Source organism: Pecten maximus, chromosome 16 (assembly GCF_902652985.1).
Source record: "Pecten maximus chromosome 16, xPecMax1.1, whole genome shotgun sequence".
In the NCBI taxonomy this organism is placed as follows: Eukaryota; Metazoa; Mollusca; class Bivalvia; order Pectinida; family Pectinidae; genus Pecten; species Pecten maximus.
The window spans coordinates 23,696,961-23,722,145 of record NC_047030.1 but is presented as its reverse complement, the minus strand read 5'-3'; the positions used below and the strand labels follow the sequence as shown (position 1 = coordinate 23,722,145).

General features: G+C 32.8%; 1 protein-coding gene across 1 annotated transcript in view; it reads right to left on the bottom strand.

The window, feature by feature from the left end:
• Nucleotides 1-3,002: 3,002 nt before the first annotated feature.
• LOC117344705 (neprilysin-4-like) overlaps nt 3,003-25,185 on the bottom strand; it is a 38,771-nt gene continuing 16,588 nt past the window's right edge. The window contains exons 3-22 of the mRNA XM_033907534.1: nt 24,300-24,335; nt 23,009-23,170; nt 20,433-20,540; nt 20,100-20,314; nt 19,161-19,340; nt 18,821-18,916; nt 18,223-18,368; nt 17,613-17,706; nt 17,117-17,245; nt 16,394-16,492; nt 11,241-11,318; nt 10,582-10,685; nt 10,249-10,307; nt 9,157-9,208; nt 8,160-8,227; nt 6,542-6,675; nt 6,105-6,170; nt 5,019-5,117; nt 4,243-4,319; nt 3,003-3,867 (exon numbers count right to left, since the gene is read on the bottom strand). Coding sequence (XP_033763425.1) covers nt 3,768-3,867; nt 4,243-4,319; nt 5,019-5,117; nt 6,105-6,170; nt 6,542-6,675; nt 8,160-8,227; nt 9,157-9,208; nt 10,249-10,307; nt 10,582-10,685; nt 11,241-11,318; nt 16,394-16,492; nt 17,117-17,245; nt 17,613-17,706; nt 18,223-18,368; nt 18,821-18,916; nt 19,161-19,340; nt 20,100-20,314; nt 20,433-20,540; nt 23,009-23,170; nt 24,300-24,335 — 2,102 coding nt within the window. The 3' untranslated portion in view covers nt 3,003-3,767. The remainder of the gene's footprint in view (nt 3,868-4,242; nt 4,320-5,018; nt 5,118-6,104; nt 6,171-6,541; nt 6,676-8,159; nt 8,228-9,156; nt 9,209-10,248; nt 10,308-10,581; nt 10,686-11,240; nt 11,319-16,393; nt 16,493-17,116; nt 17,246-17,612; nt 17,707-18,222; nt 18,369-18,820; nt 18,917-19,160; nt 19,341-20,099; nt 20,315-20,432; nt 20,541-23,008; nt 23,171-24,299; nt 24,336-25,185) is intronic.

Sequence of the window (25,185 nt, the reverse complement as noted above, 5' to 3'; positions counted from 1 at the left end):
AAATGTATTTAGAGATGACAGTTACAAATATAAAACGCATTTAGGGATAACTGGTTCATACAAATAGAAAATATGTTTAGGGATGACTGGTACAAACAAATATAAAATGTATTTAGGGATGACTGGTACATACAATTATTAAATATATTTTGGGATGACTAGTACAAATTAGATGTATATAATGACTGGTACAAATAAAATGTATTTAGGGATAACTAGTACAAAAAAATAAAATGAAATACGGATTATTTGTACAAATAAGATGTATTTAGGACGAGTGGTAGAAATAAAATGCATATAATGATAATTGGTACAAACAAATAAAATTTTTATAAAGATGATTGGTATACATAAAATTTATAAGGGATGATTAATATAATCAGTGCATTCTTAACTTACATTTCATACAAATATGAACACTTCATGCTAATTGATTTATCAAAAATCGTACTCTTTTTTTTCCCAAAAAATATTCAACATGTAATTATATTATATGTGTCTATGGTAAATACCTTTTAAGGCGATTGGTTCAAAGCTCCTCATGCGCTTATACATGCACAATAATTTAAATACACATGGTATAAAAGGCTATTTTGCTTTATCATTTATTTTATGTGAAATCAATATGTATCGAAAAGATAACTAAAAAGTTGCTAATAGGCTAGGGTTTACATGTAACCATGACACTAACAAATTCTCTGATTTTTATTTAATTTTGTTAATTGATAATATTTTTATATACATATACTTATTTATATAGAGACACTAAATATATATAGGATGTTTACTGAATGTAAACTAACAATTAAAAAAATTGACTCGGAGGTAATTGGGAAATTAAAACAATATAAAACCGCTTATAACAGCAAATTCTGGAGCTTGCATTAGTCTGACCTGCAACTTTAATGTCGTTAAATTTACACAAAAAAGGATATCAATATATGTTCTCTGAAAAGAGCTTAAATATGAATAGTATATATAAACCAGTTCCTGATTATGGATCCCTGTTCAATCCAAATCCCAGAATCTATCGGTTTTTGTTTTCGTTAGGACATTTTGCTTTGCACGTAATACATGTAGTTATAATACCATGATGACTAATTCAGTTAACCAGTTTTATTATCTCAATTCTAAGTATTTCATTTAGATGTCAGAAATGTATGTTGATAATTCTCAAGATGAGTTTATAACACATTTGTAAAAGCAAGGCTAATCATCAACATATCCCTAGATCCGTAAAACAGATGAAATGTATCCCCTAAAGGACAGAGATAAGATCAGCTGAGTGAATAGGTCATATTCTGAAACAGTTTTAACATACAACGATTGCACATAGTGTTGATGGGCAGTTACAAATGAAATAAACTAATATTTGCAACGAGTTTGATGAAATAAATGTATATTTTGATTTCATTATAGGTATGATTTTACATATATATATATATATTTATTTAATTTATCTAACGACTACTTGACTCCGTTAAATATGTTTTATATAACTCACACTGCTATACGAGGTTTGAAATTACAAACACATACATAACCCATAACAGTCAACTAAACAAATCATCAAAATGATATGCCAACGTATACGATTAATGTTTAAATTTCAGTGGAAATATTATCTTAACGGATCTTGCGCTGGAAGCAGCATTCCACTAAATTTCGACTGGGCTAATTACACGCTAAAAGTTAATGCGCCGAAGTAGGTATGTTTCCATTCACAGATAATAATGTTTTCATTGGTCGGCTGTAAATATAAATGATACTGAAGTTGCTTATGTCTATACCAAAGGTTTCCGACACACGTGTATATGGAATTCCCATGTGCTTGCCATAATAACAAGAGCTGTTGGGGAACAGCATAGCACGTCTCTCAAATGTTTGTCAATAAATAATTAAAATATATTAATTGGAATGGTTTTGCAAATTGCATTAATATTATCATTATTTATATTGTTTACTTGATCAGATTATGTTTTGTGAATTCATGCAATTTTCAAAACCATACCAATTTATATATATATAAATTATTTATTGACAAACATTCGGGAGACAAGCTATACTGTTGTAGATTAAATGAATATATTAAATACAAATGCAATTGCGTTTGGACATATTTCTTCAATTTTTGACAAAATATTATCCTAATGAGAGTTGTCTCCCTTGAAAAATGTGGACCGGTATAAATTGTCTAATGTGAGCATTTTCACATTGTTTAATTTTCAGTTTCACCCTAAGAAGGGATAGTGTAACTCCATAGGGACTCTTTTACCAAATATCAGCACCCTAGTACAATAATAAAGTGATGTGTTAATAGCTTTCAACATTTGCACACAAATTTAAAAAATGCTTTTTTTCCCCAAAAAAACCTTTCAGTTTAACTCCGGCAAGGGAAAGTTTAACTCCCACAGGGAACCTAATACCATGTATTACTATGCCTTTCAACACTCACAACATCAACTTAACACAACGTCCAAAGATTTAAAAACAAAAACAAAAAAACAAAGATTTAAAAAGAAAAAATCCAATTTTTTAAAAGTTTTACTCCAGGAAGGGATTGTCTTACTCCATAGGGACTCTATTGCCAAATATCAGCACCCTAGTACAATTAAAAGTGATGTATTAAAACCTCTTAACACTTGCACCAAAAACTTAACGCAGAAATATTCTAAGGCCAACAATTTGAAAATTCTGTTTTTTTTCCCAAAAAAATCTTTAGTTTAACTCCGGCAGGGGATAGTTTAACCCCAGATGGACTCTATTGCCAACTATCAGCACCCTAGTACAATTATAAAGTGATGTATTAATACATTTCGACACTTGCACCACAAACTTAAGTCAAAAAATTTTCAAAAATCTGCTTTTTTTCCAAAATATCTTTTAGTTTAACTCCGGCAGGGGATAGTTTGACCCCCACAGGGACCATATTACCATAAATTACTATACCTTTCAACACTTGCACCAAAAAATTAACATTTGAAAAACCAACGCCGACGCCGACGCCGACGTCGGAGTGACGACATAAGCTCTCACTCTTTTTCGAAGAGACGAGCTAAAAAGGGCCTCATACTAAAGAAAGCAAGTACGTCTACCGCAACGAACACAAAGACGTCTACAAGAGCCGACAAAGGCAAGTCTACCGCAGCTGTTGATGTCTACAAAACTTAATACAGACGTTAATCATAACTAAGGATATCTACTGTAGCTGACATGGACAAAGCTTACAAAGATGATACCAAAACTAGCAAATACGCCTACCAGAGCTAGCAAAGACGCCTACAAGAGCTAGAAAAGACGCCTACAAGAGCTAACAAAGACGCCTACAAGAGCTAGAAAAGACGCCTACAAGAGCTAACAAAGACGCCTACAAGAGCTAAGACGCCTACTAGAGCTAGTAAAGACGCCTATAAGAGCTAACAACGACGTCTACAAGAGCTAATAAAGACGTCTACAAGAGCTAACAACGACGTCTACAAGAGTTAACAACGACGTCTACAAGAGCTAATAAAGACGCCTACCGGAGCTAACAAAGGCTAGTAAAACTTTTTAGGGTTTCTATTTTTGCTTACTTAGACATCTATAGAGTTAATAAAATAGTCTATTATAGCTTTTAGTTATGGCGTCTACAAAAGCTAACATGGACGTATTCAGAGTTAATAGTATAAAAATAATTAGAATCAAGAAAGACATCAACAATATATGTTCAACCATCGTAATCAAGAACATCTATCATTTCGAATGTCAACCACAGTTGGAAAAGATGTCTACCATAGCCGACATTTGTGTCCTGGGTTCATGTAGCTTCCTACAGGACAATTGAAGGTGTCCGAAAATTCTTTCATATTCTGGAGTGTTCCAATAACCCTGGAATAAAAAGATATGGACTAGTAAAAGCTCGCCTTACGCTAATTGTCATGCAACCAAATTCAATACTTATACCGATATATATTACTTTCAATCGTAAACTAGTTATCAGTCAAAAGTTATATATATATATATATATATATATATATTAAATGTACTGTGAAAAGCTTATGTTGATATGCAGAAACTTTTCCGAAAATTGTTTATGTGTAGCGATAAATGATATTTATCTTCAAACTTGACTGTTGTGCCATGAAATGCGGCTATAACATAATAGCGTACTTGTGAAAAACACTATTTTGACGACATTGATACTCGTATTTATGAAGTATTCTATACAATCGTTGATTCATTTACAATAATAAGAAGTCTTACCTGAATCTTGACGGACTGTGTTGACCGGTCAGGATGTGGTGAATCGCATCGGCTTTTCGATGATTACTGCATCGAATCTATAAAATAGAAACCAAAATATATCTTTATGTAAAATGTCCTATTGTAATTTTACCATTTTATTGGTGTATACAATAAGTTACAATTTTTACAATTTTAAGAAAATCTTCAAAGTGCCCTCACGACCATTCAATAACGTATTAGTATGTAATATCAGGCGTAAAATATTCAAATGTATTGTGTATATGTTGTCTTTGTCACATTTTCATACTTTGTCACAATTTCATACATAACCTTTGTGTTTAAACCATAACACAGGCTTGTGACATAGGTAGCTACACGCATAAAGTATTAATTTCACACAATAAGGGCCTCGTGGTCGGCAGATGTACAATCCTCCTATTCCAATTACAAGTATTTACTTTCGGTAAAATCTAGTATCATTTACTTTGTATATCAAAATTGAAATACAGCATGATATACAAAATTGTATATATTCCGGTAAATGTGCCTGTCCGTTTCGGGTACCAGATTCAAATGACTCATAACCGAACTATATAAACTTATAAACAGAACAAATAATGATCCGATAGTTTAACACTAAATGAGTCGAATATAAGAATAATAATTTCAAGCAAATTCTCATCTCTAGGGGGCAATCAAGGAGACTCTCAACAATCTTCATGTTCTGTACATTTATCAATAATGATGTCCATTGGAGCCTAATACCACACAATATCATATTTGAAGAAACATACCTGAGCAAAATTGACAAAGAATAGCTGGCTGTGTGTTAGGTTTAAGCTGGGAAGTGAAGGTTCCTCTTTTCCTTGTGATGCAACCCAGGCCCTGTATCCCTGCAAAACACAAAGTACTTTCAACTCTCACTACAATTCGTGTTTCATTGGTTGATAAACGTTTAATCATCTTAATGGACGTTTAATGACTCTTATGCTTTAAGGAAATGTAACGTTAAATACACTACTCAACATACATTCCATGTAATAATGGTATATTTCGGGTAATTGAATAATATATATTATAATGAAAATAAAGATATTGTTTGGTACTTAACTTGCGTTTCGTAAAATAGCTGTGTACTTCGCGTAACTCAGAGTTTAAGTAATTGACTCAGGGTTCACTCTTGTGCCTGATAAAGACTCCATATGTAATTGTTTACAATAATCTTAAATTAGATGTAGATAGTCTATATCTTGGCAATAGGCATATAGTTTACGTAAATTCAACGTGCCTTAAAATACAAATAATTACACACTGCACGTTATACATTGTACATCAGATAAGAAAAGAGTTATATTTTACTGAAACATAATCAATCTCAGATCTTTATTCGTGACTGTCTGCATCAACAAAATCTTGAGATTTCCTGAAAGCTGTTGGCCTATTCAAAAAGACTAAATCAACCATTACCACTTGGTTTTAGATATCTGTGAGCGCGTTGATATGTTTTTCTGCGTTTGTGTGTTATTGTTCGAGTATGTCGATACCAGCTTTTGCCTTTTTGTCGTTTTGTTTTTTATTTACCTTCTCTACCCACGATTTACAGGCCCTACTAACCTTTACCTGTTTTGATGGACCATTAGGAGCATTATAAAAAAAATAATAAATTGCGCGTTACAAATCACTATATCGTCCATTTATTCATTTATATATATATATGTTCATATGTACTTATGTCCCCGTCGATTAGCGAGGAGACAAGATCACGAATACATTGGAAATATATATCAAAACATTAAATCAACTAATATTAATTTAAAATTTACGCGTAATCTTAAAATACCACAATTGTTTTTCGGAAAATAAGACAACAAACTGCTTACCTTAAAAGCTTGCTTCAGTCCACCATTGTCGGCTATGTTTTCACCCAAAGTCTGATAGCCGTCCATCTGGAATGTAAATAATCAAACAAAATGCATTTAAACATAACTGCAATAAGGCAATATTTGATAAGTACAATACCAAACATGCATTTCATGGTTGATTCTAATAAAGACTTTTTTCTTCATTTTAGCGACGGCCTTTATTGACTGACGAATAGATATTTGATTGTCTGTTGAACACAGAAAGTGATGGATATCGATCAAAAGTGATTTTTTTTTATAAATTTACTCGTAGTTTTGGGCCTTAAATGACTCAAACTATTGATGGTCGTAAAACAATACAATACACCAAAACTACCCACACCTCAGAATGTCCCAGGTTGAAGAAAAATCATCAGCGGATTCTAGATCAATGAGTAAACTTATGTATTCCTTACGTATTTGCCGCCAGCTTCAGGGTATGAGAATTGGTCATACTGTCTTATGAAACATTTTGAGGTATTGATGAACTCGTCGATGACCTCATCTCCCCACCACTGGTTCAGGTTTCCATACTTGTCATACTGACGCCCTGCAGGACAAATATTAATTATTACAACAATAATCCAAACAGGCCGGTGATGGTAAATCTATTCTTGGTCGCGAACAGCAAATATCTACCAACAAAGAATAGAACAGTACAGGAACCACGGAACCAAATGATTTCCCATAGACGGTAATGGTAACGTTAACCACTCTACTGCTTAAATGGAGTTTTTAACACTGGTCCACAAGCCATAATTTTGAAGAATGTCATCTCGTCAACCTGTAAATAGAATTATTCAAAATTCTACCAATTTGAACTTTTTTTATATGAATTCAGCACCAAAAATTCATCTAAATTTACAACAAAATACACACTTAATTAACTCCCCCTGACAAAAACAGGCTAGGAAAAAAATGACTTTTTTTCTATAAATTTTACATCTACATGTATTGCCCTTCCTATTAAATCTTTTGCCCAAACGAGGAAAACCCACAATCTATTTTTGATTTGGTTCTGTTGTCCCTACATGGGTTTATTTTCTCAATATAATAAAGACAAATTTGGTGCGTCAACATCAAGTAATGATTTATATTATAATACTGATACCAGTATGGACTATCTCGGGCCATCTTTGATAAGTATAAACAAAATTTCAGATTACCTGAAAGCTGTTAGCCTATTTAACAGGACTTATGTAACCATTGCAACTTTCTTTTAGGGACCCCAGAACCAGATCAAAAATAGATTGTGGGTTTTCCCCGTTTGGGCAGAAGATTTAATAGAAAGATGAATGCATTGGGGCCTACTGATTGGATACTTATTAAGGTGAGAGAAGTTTCCAAAGTTGTATGTGAGGGCTGGGCAATACATGTAGATGTAAGTTACTTTTTCCTAGCCTGTTTTTTTTCAGGGGAAGTTAATTAAGTGTGTATTTTGTTGTAAATTTAGGTGCTGAATTCAATACAAGATGGTGGCACCCATATAAAAAAGTTCAAATAGGTAGAATTTTTAAACATTCTATTGACAGGTTTCCGAGATGACATTCTTTTAAATTATTGCTAGTGGACCAGTGTTGAAAACTCCATTTTAGCAATTTATTTGCCCGAACGACATTTTTCTTGTGTTGATGGCCCGTTAAGAGGAATTTACTATCAATAATTAGCGGTAAGCTTTTTTGGCAGAAAGATAATTTTATGCCGGCTGCATAGAGTATGATATTTAAACATTTCATTTTGAAAGGATTCATAGAAAGGGTGGAGATCAGAATCGGGGATGGACCTCAACCATACATATACTCTTATTAGATTATTTACTTATTACTTATTACATTTTACTACCTAGTTTGGGTTAACTGGACTGATTCAGCTTGACGTTAAAATATTGACTGTGTGAAAATTATTTTTGGGGGATGAAGTGATGCTTTTTTGTAAACAGTTCACTTACAAACACTTCATTTAATTCATAAAATCATATCATAGACAACAACAACAAAAAAACAAACAAACAAACAAACAAACAAAACACCATACCTTGATCATCAAAGCCATGCGTAATCTCGTGACCGATCAAACTGCCTATACCACCAAAGTTCAGGGATCTGTGAAAAATAGCATAATAATAATACCCAAGAGCGGTAGACAGTAAACGTATTGTAAATTAGGAAAAACCAGGTGACAGGAATCGCGTAGTCATGAGTTATTGTCTGTCGGAATGAAGCTGGTCAATATTGAGTCATGCTGGTCAATATGGCTTGTGTTATTGTCAATTTGCTCGTTTATATCCCTCTTTATCCTGGTTCATCCTTGTTTTAAGGCAATGGCTGATTATGACTTGATTTTATATTTTACCGTGGCTGGTTTATCACGTTATTTTCTATCTTACATTAAAGAGGTATTCCTTCGTTCGGACATCAGAAACATGCATAAATTCTATTGATAAAATCTATGTCAGATGATGATTATATCAGTGTTTGTGCTTACAAATAATTAACGTCGAAATGTAAAGGCAAAATACGTATCGTATACAAATACCGCAAGTCCTTGCGGTAATAAGTGATGCTTCGGGTCGAATTAAGAATTTTTAGGACTTAATACTCGAAGAACTTTGGTTTATCTTGAGAGTAAAACTGCCTTATTAATGGAAAGAATATAGATTTTAATATTTGGAACAAATACATGCTATCCAATAAGTTTAATTATGACGACCTGAACTTTATTCAAACGAAGAAATGTCCCTTATATTGATCAATATAGTAATAATATGGTTGAAAGTGAGTTAATTGTCGTTCTGAGATCGGTAAATCGCTGCTCCAGTACAATAGTTGAATAATGACGTGCTATGAATTACTAAGGGTTAGTATTTATATATTAGTTAGTACTGTCATTGTAGTGGTTGAACTACGAGTAGATATCTTTCTAAAATGTTGTTCAATTCAGCCGTTGATTAATGCAGTTAGTTCGAATCATTGCTGATTTGTGAATCAGTTTCCTTACATTTTATGACGTAATAGTCAATTTCTCGACCTACCTTGGCTGATCTTTATGGTAATACGGAGGCTGAAGTATACCCGCCGGAAACACTTTTAAAGATAAAGAAATACAATGTATGACAACAATGAAGAACATTTTATTTTAACACAAAATGTACAAATGCTTTCGTTTTATAGTTAAGCATTCTTTTTTTACTAAAAAATAGTAAGATTTATAGATATTTTTGACGTAATTATTCAGATTACCTAACGCATATCTGAATTTTATAATGAATCATTTTATTAATAGGCAATGTTTTACAAAATCATACACTGATATTCTACGTAGACGAATATGTATCAGATATATTGTTTGATAGTGAACTTACATGTTGAAAACAAATATATTGGAGTAATTTTAAATTATCTCAATAAATGACAAATTCCTTAATATCAAAAAAATTAATGTATTCATAGATAAATACATCAGTAATCGTGAGGAGTACTTATCTGTACCAGGTCTCTTTGGCGGGTAAGTTTGTTTCACATTAATTTTGACGTTATGAAAAATGCACTTTCAGCTCAAAATTTGAAAGAAAAACCAATTTTTTATGATAATGTTATATCAAATGTTATTTATCTTATTTTCAATTTTGTATTGTATATCAACAGCTTTGGACATTTAAGGTCTCCCTGATTGAAGACTGCATCCGCATGGTGAGGTCTTGTGTGTTTTAGGAGGCTGAAGAACAGTGACGTTATATAATATGACATACTGATAATGTTTTTAGTGACTTTATATAAATGATATACTGATCTTGTTTATAATGACGTTATAAAAATGACATACTGATACTATTTTTAGTGACGTTATATAAAATTACATACTGATCTTTTTTAGAGCGACGTTATATAGACTACATACTGATCCTGTTTATAGTAACGTTATATAGACTACATACTGATCCTGTTTATAGTGACGTTATATCAATTGACATCCTGATCTTGTTTAGAGCGACGTTATATAAAATGACATACTGATCCTGTTTATAGTAACGTTATATAGACTACATACTGATCCTGTTTATAGTGACGTTATATCAATTGACATACTGATCCTATTTATAGTAACGTTATATAAAATGACATACTGATCCTGTTGTATGGCGAATTGTAGTAAGCGTTGACAGTGGCAGGTGAAGTTGTCCAGCTGAAAGTTCAATTTTAGCATTAAGTTTTTGTTATCAATTTTGATACACATTTATGATAAAAAATTATAAAAAAATGTTTTATACAGATTGATATTTTTTCTCTACCCATATGATTATAATTATGATGCGAATCCTTTTAGCAAAGCAATTCTGATGTCTATTTCTAATTTATTAAGATATATTGACAAATGAACATAACAGCACATCGAATCATGGGCTTAAAGAACAAAACATTAAAGTGTGATTATAGATTCAACTAAATGGTATACATACATGTTTTTATTAACAGGCTGCCGAAGCTTTCTGAAATCACCGGATACCCATAAGTTGAGTAATTTGAGGATGTTTCCAAAGTAATTGTCTTCATTCATTGTATACTGTAAAAGATATGGTATAAATGTCACGCATCGTTCTGATATTTCATTCTTTTTTCTTCTTGCTCTCTGAGACACGAAAACAATATCAAATTAAATCAGTATACTGTTGACGTACACATTTTAGCGGTAATCTTATTTTAGCCTTTTTCGCGCCAGAAGAATTCCACTAAGTTATGATTGCTATAATTGTAGTTTATCTATATTGGTTTCTATGGCAATCATTGTTGGTGCGCTAACTCACTATTCCACTAATCTGATTTAATTTGGTTTTGCAGTAAAATTTGAGCACGCCAAATAAAGTACGTTTACAGTAAGTCGAAGTGTCAAAATCAAGAGGGACGTGGAACGGCCCCCTAATAAATCATAAAGAATGTCAAGCACATTGGAATGTTCTGAAGCCTTCCACAAACATATTGAAACATAGCATGCAGGTTACATTCGGGATATACTCAACCAGCATTGTCTACTACATTTTTTAAAAAGACACGTAAGATTTAAACACAATGACCTGTCTAATCAAGGTAACGTTTTATTAGAGCAAAGTTTGTCACTTACATTTTTATAACCAGCATCAAGTGAGGTATCATTTAAAATGAAATCATCGTATCCAATTTTTCTCTGCATATATACAGCCTGCAAAACACAAAGCACAAACTTCAATTCCTGCTTAAATCTCTCAAATAGAGATACATAGTTTCCGTTTTCTCCTATTTTCAAAACAGTACGAATATACAATCAGATCAAGGCGCAATGTTTGCAATTAACGCTCGAGACATTTTATTGAAAATGCATGTAGATAGATCTACTTTAAATTTCAAATATCATTCTTAGTTAATTGAAAAATCACCAGCGGGAATTAGATCAAAGAGTATGCTCGATTGAAAACAGGATTTGGTTTGGTTTATTTTGTTTAACGTCCTATTAACAGCCAGGATCATTTAAGGACGAGCCAGGTTTTCGAGGTGGAGGAAAGCCAGAGTACCCGGAGAAAAACTACCGGCCCGCGGTCAGTGCCAGGCAACTGCCCCACATGTGTTTCGAACTAGCAAACCCAGAGGTTGAGGCTTAGTGATAAAGTATCGGGACACCTTAACAACTAGGCCACCGCGGCCCCTTTTTTTTTAAAAACAGGAATAGGATGTTGGATATGTTAATACATATTTTCATGTGTATGCATACGACAATGAATCCGGGGGCAGGGGGCGGTAGCCTTCATTGCGCAGTGTCCAGGGTCAACGTAAATTTAGAAATAAGATAACTACTACTAACGATAATATAATGGTAGCATTGCAATAAAGGTGCTGTTACCTTTTAACGCTTTGGTCGACAGTCAAAGACATCACATATGCAAAATCGAACTAAGAGCTCGCATCTCTATGGAATGTATATTTCATTTCAACAAATTTTATTGACATGATGTTAATATCAATTGGATCGAATAACAGGCAAGCCTATATAAATTCTTTCCATGATGGATTGAGTGATCGAATATAATTATAATCTTTTAAATTAATTGGTCTAAATATTTTGAAATGAAATACATAATATAAACAAAGGAATTAAGGGAAGTAACTATTTTTCAACACAAGATAAACACAGAATATGTTACATAAAGCACTTGCACACACACATACACACTTTAATATCAATATAAACAAATATAACAGTGATTCAGTTCCGAAGGAAATAAATAAACAATTGTAGACATCAAAGTTAATTAATATAGAGACAGTAACAGGTGGCTAGACCAAAAGTCCATGTGCCTATATTGCACAGGTCATCACCACCTAAGCTGTATAGGAATTTTCTATGCATATAATTTATGTAATTTTAATAATACTGTAGTTAATGACTTTATTCACACACTGATTTAATATATAGAGAACAGGAACTAAAATCAATGCAAGTATATTTTAATACATAAATAAATATCAGCTATGTTCAACTGGGTTCATATATATATATATATATGATATTTAACTTACATTAAAAATTATTAATTTCATTAAGAAGTAGTATTTTTCAAGATGAACAGTATGATGGCTTTCTAGATCTTATATAAGTTAAAACGATGGGATTTTCCTATAAAATTTTGGACATCATTAAGTATTACTCTGTTAATATTTCCATCACAACTAGGACATCCATTTAAAATAATGTTAATACAAATATGGTTATGGTCAATATTAAAATTATTGAGGGAAGTAAACAAATTTATCCGCAAGTCATTATGTAGAGGACAATCTAGAAAAAAATGAGAAACTGTTTCACGGTCATCTGAACAATTACATAAAGGATTGTCTGTTAAATGGTCCTGGTTTAAACCAAAATTTAGATCACTGCAATAATTTCTAAGCTGAGTTAAAATTATGTTCGCCCTTCTGTTTCCTTCAGTTTTAAAGATTTTAACAGATTCAATTTCCAATGTGTTATTATTATTTAGTTTATGTTTAAAGCTTGCAAGTGAGGGATAATCAGAGTAGTTAGTATCTGTATTGTTAGCTGTGCGGCACATAGACGGGAAGAAACTATCAAAGTAGCTATTAGTTCTGCATAAAGGTGGGTTAAAAAGTCTGATGTGTCGGAGAGGATAAGTATTATCGTTAGGATTGTTAGTAAATGGAATCAATATATCTTGTAAATATTGCGGTGCGAGTCCATGCATAAGTTTATACATCATAATATGTTTATGTTTCATTCTTCTGGCAGCCAGAGTTTCCCAACCAAGTTCCGTATACAGTTTAATATGTGAAGTGCCAGAGCGAAGGCCTGTGATGATTCTTGCTACTTCTAATTGTATTGATTCCAGAAGATCGGCAGATTGTTGTGTGCAGTTATCCCAAACAATGTCAGCGTATTCTAATATTGGCCTAATAAAAGCAGTGTAAATTTTAATTAATGTTTTTCGATTGACTTTTGTTTTTATGTATCGAAGAATGTTAAGTCTGCTGTATGCTTTTTCATATATGTTCTGAATATGTTGTCTCCATGATGCATCATCTTTAAGGGTAAGCCCTAGGTGTGTATGTGATGTAGTGTCAGTAATCTGGCTGTTTTGAAAAGTTAATGTTGGGTGATTTGTGTCTTGTTTCCTTGAAAATATGACTGATTTAGTTGTATTGGGGTTAAATTTGATGTCCCATATGTTTGCCCATTCACTAATATTAGGAAGGTCAGAGGTTAGTGCTTGTGCAGCTTGAGCGGGGTTTTCATCAATAATTATGTAAAGGGAAGTGTCATCTGCAAAAAGCTTAATATTAGTATTAACATTTTCTGTGATATCATTTATGTAAAGAAGAAAGAGAAGTGGGCCAAGAACAGATCCCTGAGGAACCCCTGCATTGATAACCTTGAATTGAGAGAAATAACCTTCAGTGCTAACTCTTTGTAATCTATCTGTAAGATAACTTTGAATCCAGTCAAGTAAATTACCATCAATTCCATAATTTTTCAGTTTTTGAAGAAGACCTTGGTGCCAAACTCGGTCAAAGGCTTTACTGATGTCACAAAATACAAACCTTAACTGCTTTCCCTGATCCATATTACTAACAATTTCATTATATATGAATAATAACTGATTGACTGTAGAGTCGCCTGGTGTAAATCCAGACTGATGCTTAGTTATAATAGAGTTTTCAACAAGGTAATTATGAACATATTTAAAAACAACTTTTTCCATCAATTTACTAAATCCAGAAGTTATTGATATAGGTCTGTAATTTAGGACATCATTAGTATAACCATTTCCTTTATAAATAGCATTAATATTTGCTTGTTTCCAACTGTTAGGTACAATCCCTGATTCTAAAGATTTATTAAATAATAGTGTAAGTGGTAGTTTTAGAGAAGAGTTCAGTTTTTTAACAATTTTTGGAATAACGCCATCAGGGCCTGGTGGCTTATTAGCATTAAGAATGTTAATTTGATCAGAGACATCTTGTTCAGTGACTTGAAAATGTGTTAGTAAAATTGGGATAAAGTTTTGTGCAGTTTGGGGGAGTTCAAGGTTAGGTGTTGAAGTAGAGATATTAGTGAAGTGATTGTTCAGGACTTCAGCTTTATCAATTGGGTGATGAATGACCTGGTTATTTAATTCAAGAGGGGGGGGGGGGGGGGGGGGGGTAGAGGAGGATTTATTAGAGAAGTTAGTGATAGATTTTGCTATCTTCCACCATTTGTCTGGGGAGACCAAGTTATCGTTCAGAGAGTTTTCAATTTTTCTTTATGTAATTTGCCTTTGCTTCACGGATCAGGTCAATAGTTTCATTTCTAAGAGTGCGAAATCTTTGCCAATAGTGAAGATTATTATTTATTTTAGCCTTTTTGTGTATTCTGTTTCTCTGCCTCATCTTAAGCCTAATGTTGTTATTTATCCATGGTTTATCATTCGGTCGTACTGTTATCTCTTTGGTTGGGATAAAATTATTGACCTGTTCCGTTAAACAATTTATTATGGTGGCATTAAATGACTCAGTATCCTGAATTATTGATAAATTTAACCAGTCATAATTAGAAATGGCATTATTCATACTATCAAAATCAGCTTCATCATATATCTGAATACTTTTTTTATAGCTCATATGTTTAAATGTGTTAAAGGAAATTTGGGCATGGACGGATGAATGGTCACTACAGAATGGTGGAGATACATGGGTGCTTCTAATTATGTTACTGTTATTGGTAAATATAATATCAATGGATGTTGCACTGACAGGCGTTACTCGTGTAGGTTCAAGAATAAGACTAGATAGATTATGTTTAATAAGGAGTCTTGATAAATGATCATTTAGTGGCACATTTAGCATATTAACATTAATATCACCTGTAAGTACAACATCCATAGAAGTATCAGTGGCTCTAGTTAAAGTGTCATCAAGTTTGTTCCAGTATTCGATATTACTGTCAGGTCTATATAAACAACCAAGAAGAAATTTATGATTATTAATCAAAACCTCGGACCAAAGCAGTTCTACATCGTCCCTTTCAAGATCAGCTCTTCTTTTTACAATAACAGTGTTTTTATAGTATATTATGACCCCACCCCCTGGGCCTGTAGTTCTATCTTTCCTGTGTGGAGAAGAAGTGAAGGAATGCATTTGAATGTCTCTGCTATTTATCAGTGGATTTAAATGTGTTTCTGTCAGGCATACAATATCGTTACTTTCAAATTCGGTTTCAAGTAAGGAAGTTTTGTTTCTAATAGATCTAACATTTAGATGAACCATGTTCAGATTATAAAACGGACCAGGATTACTTTCAACATCATTGCATAACAGCAGAATAATAGGTTGTGAAAATAGTATGAATGATAGATTATCAAAACATAGAGATGATAAATAATTAAGAATTACAGAGAAATATAAGCCATCATAAAGTATCTTGAAATCAATTGTAAGTATATTTAAAAATAACCACCGGCGATCTACCCAAATTAGGATACCCGCAGAAGAGTTACCCATTCTCATACTTGAAACGTTAAGGAATGTATATGCAGTCTTTAAATGATAACTAAAGATATCTACTTCGAACATCTAATCGCTATAGGCATGTGTGAAATTTATGATAATAAATATCAGGTGTTTCTTCCTAATTTAAACCAAGTATCAAAATATCTCCATTCTGAATGCAATAAAAATGAATAATAGACGGCATATGGATCGCACCTCTGCGGATGACTATGTTTAGAACAGAATACTAAGAAATCTCACCTTTTCCTTAGCTAGCGACTTAGTTTCATCGTCCATCCAGGTAAGTTCCTCAAGTAACTCTCCGAAGGCTTTCTGTATTCCATCAATCATCAGATTCATCTGAAAAAGAATATAGTATAAAAAGTATATATGCTTTCATAGAACTGTTGAAAAATGTCTTTGTCTAAAGAAGGGTATAGTATAAAAATAAAAAAAGTATATATGCGTTCATAGAAATGTTGAAAAATGTCGTTGTCTGAAGAAGAATATAGTATCAAAAAAAATGTATATGCCTTCATAGAACTGTTGGAAAATGTCATTGTCACAAATCTGTGATACATCGGCAATGATCAGCTCAATAACGTATTGATATAAAGACTATCATCACATAATCACATATAACACATTGATTTGTAAAATGGTACACTATTACAATATTCACAATCAAACTAACATTTATTTAACTCATTCTGAAGAGAGGTCCATGGCCACATTTGCTATTTTAAACTAAATATGTGAGTGTGTTTGATATACCTAAGTTTTGATTGTTGTTATTTCCGTTCGTTTCAAAACGTTTTATCTCATAATTTTCTGGCCCTAATGAAACTTTTGTGTTGATGGACAGATAGGAATAAATATGTATTATAAAATCTAACAATGCACAATGTCTGCGTGCTACATGACTATCTGATGAATATAAGAATTGCAAATAAGTATTGTTTCATAAAACGAAGCAATTCTTACGTCATTTTTAGCCTCTTCCTCAAATTTTTCCTTGACGTACAAACGCCCAACAGCCGTGCCGAAGTTACTGTTGACAAACGATGTACATTTCTGCCATCGTGGCCGACTGCCCATTCGCCCAGTAAGTACCTAATAATGAAACATTTTCTTAAATAACATCATTGCGAAATACAAAGTCCCAATAAAGCGTTCTTACTATATTATAGCTATTATAAATAATACATGTCCTCATTATAATGTACTTTTTTGACAAGTACTTAAGATACATCATAGTCATTTTTTTCATTAAAAAACTATAAACCTGAGTATATTAAAATAATTTTTCATTTTCCAAAAATTTCTTTAGTTTGAAATTGCTCCGCTTTGTGCTCAATTTTACACACCTTTTTGTGGCTCAAATGACCTTTTCAGTATCCATAGGCCGTTAAGAATGTAATATCAAACTTAAGATACAGGAAAGGACAGTTAAAACAATAGATAATAATGGCATGCAAACCTTGTTGTATTTTGTCATCATATTTTCAAATCTGGCAGGTAGGTTAGCAATTCTATTTTGCATAATACTCCAAATCACGTAGTTAGCAATAGTCCTGAAAAGAGTTATATAATATACATTGATTTTATATAGCAGTAATAGGATTAGGGGATATGATTATGAATTATAGCAAGGCGGAAATTATAATTTTACTATTATAGCAGATAGTGTTTAGTATCCAGTATCAAATAACCAATAGGCAAATGATACTTGTACGGCATATCTGATGCTGTTCTGTAACCATAGTTACAGTACAAATACCTTATGGAATGAGTAAATGATAAGAAAGAATTTGTCAAACTCGTGATAGTCTTTAATATATTTAGGTTAATCGTATGTATCTGGATTTTAACAAAACACAAGTGAAGCTGTTGAAAGATTAAGCGCATAATATTTGAAGTTGTGAATACACATACCCAAACCATTTTAAGCCACATTTTTGAGTATAACGCCACATTTTTACAAATTTTGTTTGATGTTTCGTTTCATACCTACGCATTTTTACACACAATTTATTAACCATAATGACCTTTCAGTGTTGACCAGCCGTTAAGAATGTAGTAATACTAACCTTTTTGAGAATTTTTCCAGAGTTACAAAAAGTTTGTCAAAATATCTTGGTTCTTCTACTATGATTGGTTCGTCGTCCTCAATTTGCATCTTGATGTTATCCATTCCAAACACACCATTTATGTATTCTTTCCATACAAACTTAAACTGTAACACAAATCACGTCATACTATCATATTGTATGCTTTCTCGTTAGAATGTATATTTCATCCTCAAAATACTTTCAGATAAGACCATTTGCCCTATGCCTGCATTATGATAGATTAGTTTTTTCCTGACAGAAATTATGGCCAAGAATCTTAATTACGATAGGAGTTATATAACACAACCAATATGATATTTCATTTCATATTTACATTACCAACCCGAAGAAAATGTTCCAGAACAATCTGTATTGTTATGAATAAATCACTGGACGAAAAAAACAACCAAGAGCATATTTTCAAAAATTATAAAGAGACCAGTTGTTAATTATCATATAACTTTGTCCCTTTGTCTTGCTGTCTAAGAGACTCCTGAATTTGTTTCGTTTGCAGATTTAAAATTGCACACTGCGTGGCGGTTTCCTGTATCAAAAATTCATTCGTTTCCACACTTACTTTGGTCGGTTCAGGAAAACTTGTGGCGAGATCACCAACTGTGTATTTGTTGTATAAATCCTCACTATTACGACGCAAGTTAGATGGTATGGTTATCTTGAAAAAAAAAAGTTTTATTTTCACATTTATATTACACTGTACTTACACGACATCCTGAAATTAATACACTATCTTTACTATTACCGATAGTAAATTAATAGAAAAAAATTAAATAATAAAAAAAAAAAAAAAAAAATGCAACCAAATTTTACTATCTACATTTATCAGAAAAAACGGTCCCTGTCATCAACAAATGGATGTGGTCTTTGTGCTCTTCGTTACTAATAGTAAATGCACTTACATTAGCTAATGCTATTTCGAACTCGATCTGATCATTAACATCTGCGTCGACAGTTGCAGGATCAGCACCAAAGTCAAGCAGAACCGATTTGATCAGGTTTTCATACGCCAATAGCTTCTCATCGTTACGTCCCCTCAGGAAGAAGCTACGACCAGGCATATTCAAGCCTGGCTGGTCCGCCTGTGTGATACACGTGCACATAAATCACTGGTCAGACATCGTTAGTTTCATTAAGATATTTAAGGATTAACATCAATATTTTTTTCTGTTATACAGTCATAACAGAAAAAACTGGAGTGTACTCTAAATAAACCGCGAAGCGGTTTATGAAGAGAGTACACTCCAGTTTTTTTTATGTTATGACTGTATAACAGAAAAATTAATTAATGTTAATTCTTATAATTTAATTTCGTCTTATACACACCAAGATATTTCACTTTCTTTTGCGAACTCTTTTCTGTGATAAATTATTACGCCACGTCATCATCGAATCAAAAATGACGTTACATTTCGCAACTTCAAAAATTATGTTATGGAGGTATAACAAAATTATTTCAGCCAATGAAAATGCGTGTTTAATACAAAATTAAATTATACACCTATCAGCAAACTGACACTTGATTTTCCAGAACTTGGTTTAGAGGTAAATAACCTGGTTTCCGTTTGTCCTAATATGATATATGCCTTAACAACGATCGCTAAGAGACCATTTGTGTTTTGAAACATTTTTTGATACGCTGTACCATCTTTATTATATAGTAGAACTTGTTTATAACAAATTCCATGGGACCAAGGGAAATATTTCGATATATCTGAAATTCTTGACACAGTTTAGATATATATTTAAGATTGAGACAAATGCGGGATTTTAAATAACTTCATAGTAATATGAAATTCATGTTCCTATTAAAACAAAAAATACTAATCATTTCTGCTTACAAATATGATCCTGGCACTTGAGTTCTTGGTGTCCACAGACACGTAAAACCCTATCAATGGGTTATTGTAATACAGCATCAACTGGCTCAACAAGAGACCAAGGTCGAAGGAGTTTTCGTCCCAACGTCCTCCAGGTCGATCTCCAAGTGCCGGCCAACCCCCGAACGAGTTCAGCAGCTCAACAGCTGCGGACAAGTTTCGTTCCTCAATATTTGCTGCAAATAAAACTTCTGATTTTCTTATCTGTGTGGTAAGTTATGTGTTCATATTTCAAACAAGTATAGCATTATCAACATATTTTAAAAATTATTTAGACGAGGTTGTTAGGTTTACAATTTAGGTTGGAAACAACATACTCATATTGATACACGACTTGTACATTTTCTTTGCGTTTTGTACAGCCTTTTGGTTCGTTGGGCTTTGATTCCCCTTCAAGCAAATCTGAAACAGGACAATCAGTAAAACTTAGAATAAGGATCCATGATCCATGCACAAAAAGAATGAAATAATCTTTTTTTTAAATAATAAAAAACACAAACACATTTCATAAAATGTTTCTTAATATAATCGCACAAATTGGTGACCCCAAAATTAATGATCACATTACGTTCATATTTCAAAAATCATAAGCAGATTACTTTAAAAGCATACATAAAAGTGTGAAAATGTTGACCTATTATCGTGTTTGTATTAAAATTGTGTATCGTGTAATTGGAAGCAGTAACCTATATATATAATCTCATATACAGTGCTCCACTTTCTATATTTAAATGAGCCGCTGAAAAATGGCACGCACACGTGTGCATGCCAGGTTGTTTTGAGGAATGGCGGACTGACGATCAAAACCACGCACCAGAAGTCTAGAGTCGATCAGACGTACTGGTTGGTGCCGCGAAAACAAAGAAGAATAAATGGATAAAATTACATCATCTTCGACTTACAGAGTCAACGTGAGTCTGTTAGACAAAAGATAAATAAGGGTTAGACATAAACAGCCTTCATAAATTGGTGGTGAATCTTCTCGGCGTTACCGAAACAAATTCATGTATCTCTATTTTTCATCTGGGGATGTTACTCTGCGCGCGCAGTGTTGGTTCTCGTTATATTGTTAAAGATCTATTACATACTTATCAATTATTGACGTAACGGCGCAGATTAGAAGTTGAACCAATCAGGGATTATGAAGTTTGATTTATCAAAGTTTCATATTTATGAACAAAAAAACATAGAGAGGATTTAATAAATGAGATTTTTTAATGTCGTACAGTATACGAGCTTGGCAAAACAGCAGATTTATGTTGAAATAGTAGCAATTGTATGTGTATTATATTGATTTCTATGGAATGAAAAAACACTCTCATCACTAATGACACATGTCGCTAATGAAACTATTTGCATTGTTCAAAACTTATCCTGTGTAACAGATGACATTTTATTTGAGTTTATACCGATGTTATAGAAATCTGAGACAAAGTGAGGATTTCTATAACTATTTGTTCGTTTCCTTTAAGAGTAGAACACAAATATATGGATATTTCTATAGATATATGTTCCAGAATAGTTCTATATGTTCGTTCCTATCAGGACTACAACACAAACGTGCATTGCGCGTAAATTGGGTCTTCAAATGTTTGTATGAAATGCTATTAGTTGATATGAGTATTTGCGAATTCATGTTAAACAGAATTTTATGACAGACATAAAATTGAAACCATACGTGTTATAATATATAAGTCATATAGCCAAATATTGTAATGCTAAAAAAATTATTGCGCTAACATTTTAAGCCGTCGTATTTTCAGATTTACCAATTCCGCTACTAAATAACAATAACTCACTATCATCTTATGGTGAAAGGCTTACAAAGACAGTCACGTGATTAACGAACCCATGATTACAGCATATTTCGCCTTCGAAGAACGAGACTTTGGGATTATATAAGCATTTGTAGATAATGTAATGTGCGTTGATCTCACTGAATACTTTTATCGTTAATTGGATGTTAACATACCCCGGATTAGCATAGCGATGTTATCCATCGAACACTCGAGTAAAATTTCACTGTGAACAGGCTTGATAGTGTCTTACGTTCAAAACACTTAATATCATATAAAATAATCTTTGAAGAAAGCTAAACACGAGAGTATATTTCAACATGCTTCCGGGGTTATTAGTTTCGCCATATTCGCGATCGATACAGATACAAGGAAGTTACAAATATCTAGACAGTACCAAACAGAAAGGACACCTTATTAAACAACTATACAGTAAAATCTTCATCAACGTATGGAATCAGACCTGATAATATGTCTTTTGTTCCTATTATCAAGATTCCCACAACAAAGGTCAACTACTGATGGAAAAAAAATCACAACACACTGCTTCGAGGGATGTAGGTTGATGGAGACTATATGAAACGTTCACGGTTGAGAATATTCTAATATAGATAAGAAATAAGACGTGTTCCTACCTAAATACCTGGTCTTGTTTTCCATGTACTTTATCAAAGATCTCCATCATGCAAATCTCTAATTTGCATTTTATTATGCCCTGTTGTTATTTTATTTATTTTTTTGCTTCTGTTTTTTTGTTTTTTAGTTAAAATTTCGTTATCGTTATAATGTCGGCATTTTCTGACGTTTCTGTACAGTAAAAGCAATAACCCATCAGCAAATATTCAATATGATGTTTTAAGTCAATGCAAGGATAAAATTAATAATGTCGTAAAATCTTATAAACATGTGCGTGCGTGCATTTCCTGTTTCTCCATCTATCAAGTAAAGTGTCAAAAATCACAATCAAGTCTTTGAGAGTCTTTGCGTTTGTGTTTCAACGTGACATTGATAAGGGTGATCAATACATTGGGATAAATATAGTTATATTTAATGAACAATATTACATAGACTTACATTTCAGAGTGACATGAACTTCCTCCCTGAGGACACTGAAACTCGCCAGGTATGTGCGGTGCTCTGGAATCACATGTGTTTTCCTCCAGTTCCCGCAGGCAAAGTTGTAAAAGTTGTCACAGGGATTCACATGAAAGTCTATACCTTTAAACACTGATGAAGCTGTAAAGGTATTGATAAGGTTTATTATTTTCATTTGAATTAATGCTACATTGTCTTGGTTATCACATATCCTGATTTGTTTGCAATGCTCAATGTTCGCGTTATGAATTTCTACGGGAGCATTTACTGACAGCATTTCAAATGCGAAAATGAATGTAGCTGCCTGTGAACTTATGTCTAATTGTGAAATATATAATCTGCATGCAAGCATTTGTATGTTTATAGTAAACCGTTACTAAATGAGAGCAATTGTACAAATAAAATTGATTAAATGACATATATGTGGATATACAGCACCCGAATATATTATTTGTCGACCTTAGCTGTTGATAGGACATTGCATGTTACTAAGCCAAATCGAGCAAACTATCATAGTATATATTGTAGAAAATGTTTCATTTGAAAATTATATTTAGCTCATTAAAACATATTTTATTTAGAATTGGTCAATCTTACTGCGATACTTCCCGGTATCCTATTTTACTGGTCACAATTTGTTATACAATAAATCATTTATTGCTTATGACCAGCAATTTGTTTTTTTATATAACTAGCAGGTGATTCCAAGGATGCTAAGTATGCTATCCTACATCTAATCTGCTGGTAGCTATATATATATGTGTATGTATACTGAACTCGTTGCACTTTATATATTACTGATCATCGTTAGGATGAATAAAGCATCCTCGTTGGACGAGTTTTTATGGTCGACATCATGTCTCGATTGGAAATTTTCCATTTTCTTGTGCGATATAAAGTCAGACGGGAATGATTCTTGTTGACTAGTAGTTCCAATGTTAAAACCCTAACTCTTGAGATTGTGACCTAAATTTGCAAGGCGGGCACCGTCGATGTAGCAAAAGGCGCGTTCTCTTCCGGAACACCTGGTCATATTATCCTTGTACTTTTTCTACCTCGTTTAATGAATTTCGGAATTTGAATATGATTTGGAAATTATTCTATGTTTTTTTGAAAATTGATTCAAATCAATATACATAACTTATTTCATTATGCACTATATGAATTAAACAGTTACTTATTATAATCAAGATGCATATTAGTTTGATTTTGGTATATATCGCTAAAGATAAGAGCAATGGGTCAAATTCACAAATATTGCATATCTTACCTGCTTGCACGCAGCCAGGAGTGGTGCATATATCATCTGAAAGATGCATACAAGATGATGTACAAATGTCAAATTCATTGTTGTTGCATATTGACTTATGACCAATGGACAATTATTGTCCTCAGACTATGTATTAAAACTTTTTTTTTAAATCATCAGTCACAAAATGTTTATTAGCAAGTTGAAGGACTCCATTACATGAATATGAATTACACGAAACACTCTATTGTCAGTACTCTTTAATCCAACATCATCAACAACCGACAGCACAACGTTAATATTTTAGTACATATGGCCAGTTCTGCCGGAGTATCTGCCACTGCAATTGTCTTCTGTGGTATGATGCTTCAGTGAGGTACTTTATAAAGGCAGCATCAGTTACACGCTATCACAAGAGGACATAAACACAGATACCTCAACCTCTTAAAATACACACAGTCATCACAACCATGTAACTTGTACACAGAGGAGGCCGTCCTTAAATGACATTCGCTGTTGATATAACGCTAAACAATACCAAACCAAACCGCTATCTTGAATGCACGGCATTAACAAAAATAAATCAAATGTAATGGAGTAAGAAGATAATAGTTGGAAGTTGAATATGATACGTCATCTATCAGTTCAGAATATACATTATTCGTTGTTGGAATTTATGTATTAAAAACTGTGTCTATTTCCTTTTGTGTCTACCTTCGTTCGTGCCTATTCTATCAACGGGGCCCTCGACTCACTTTCGTTGTAATGCAGTTTTCAATATTTGAAATACCACAAAATCCATAAATTGGAAAGATTAATAAAAATCCATATTACATTCCTTTAAAACAATATGTAGTCATAAATTCTTAATTGATTGTGCACGTCTCGTTTCTTTTCTTTTTTAAAT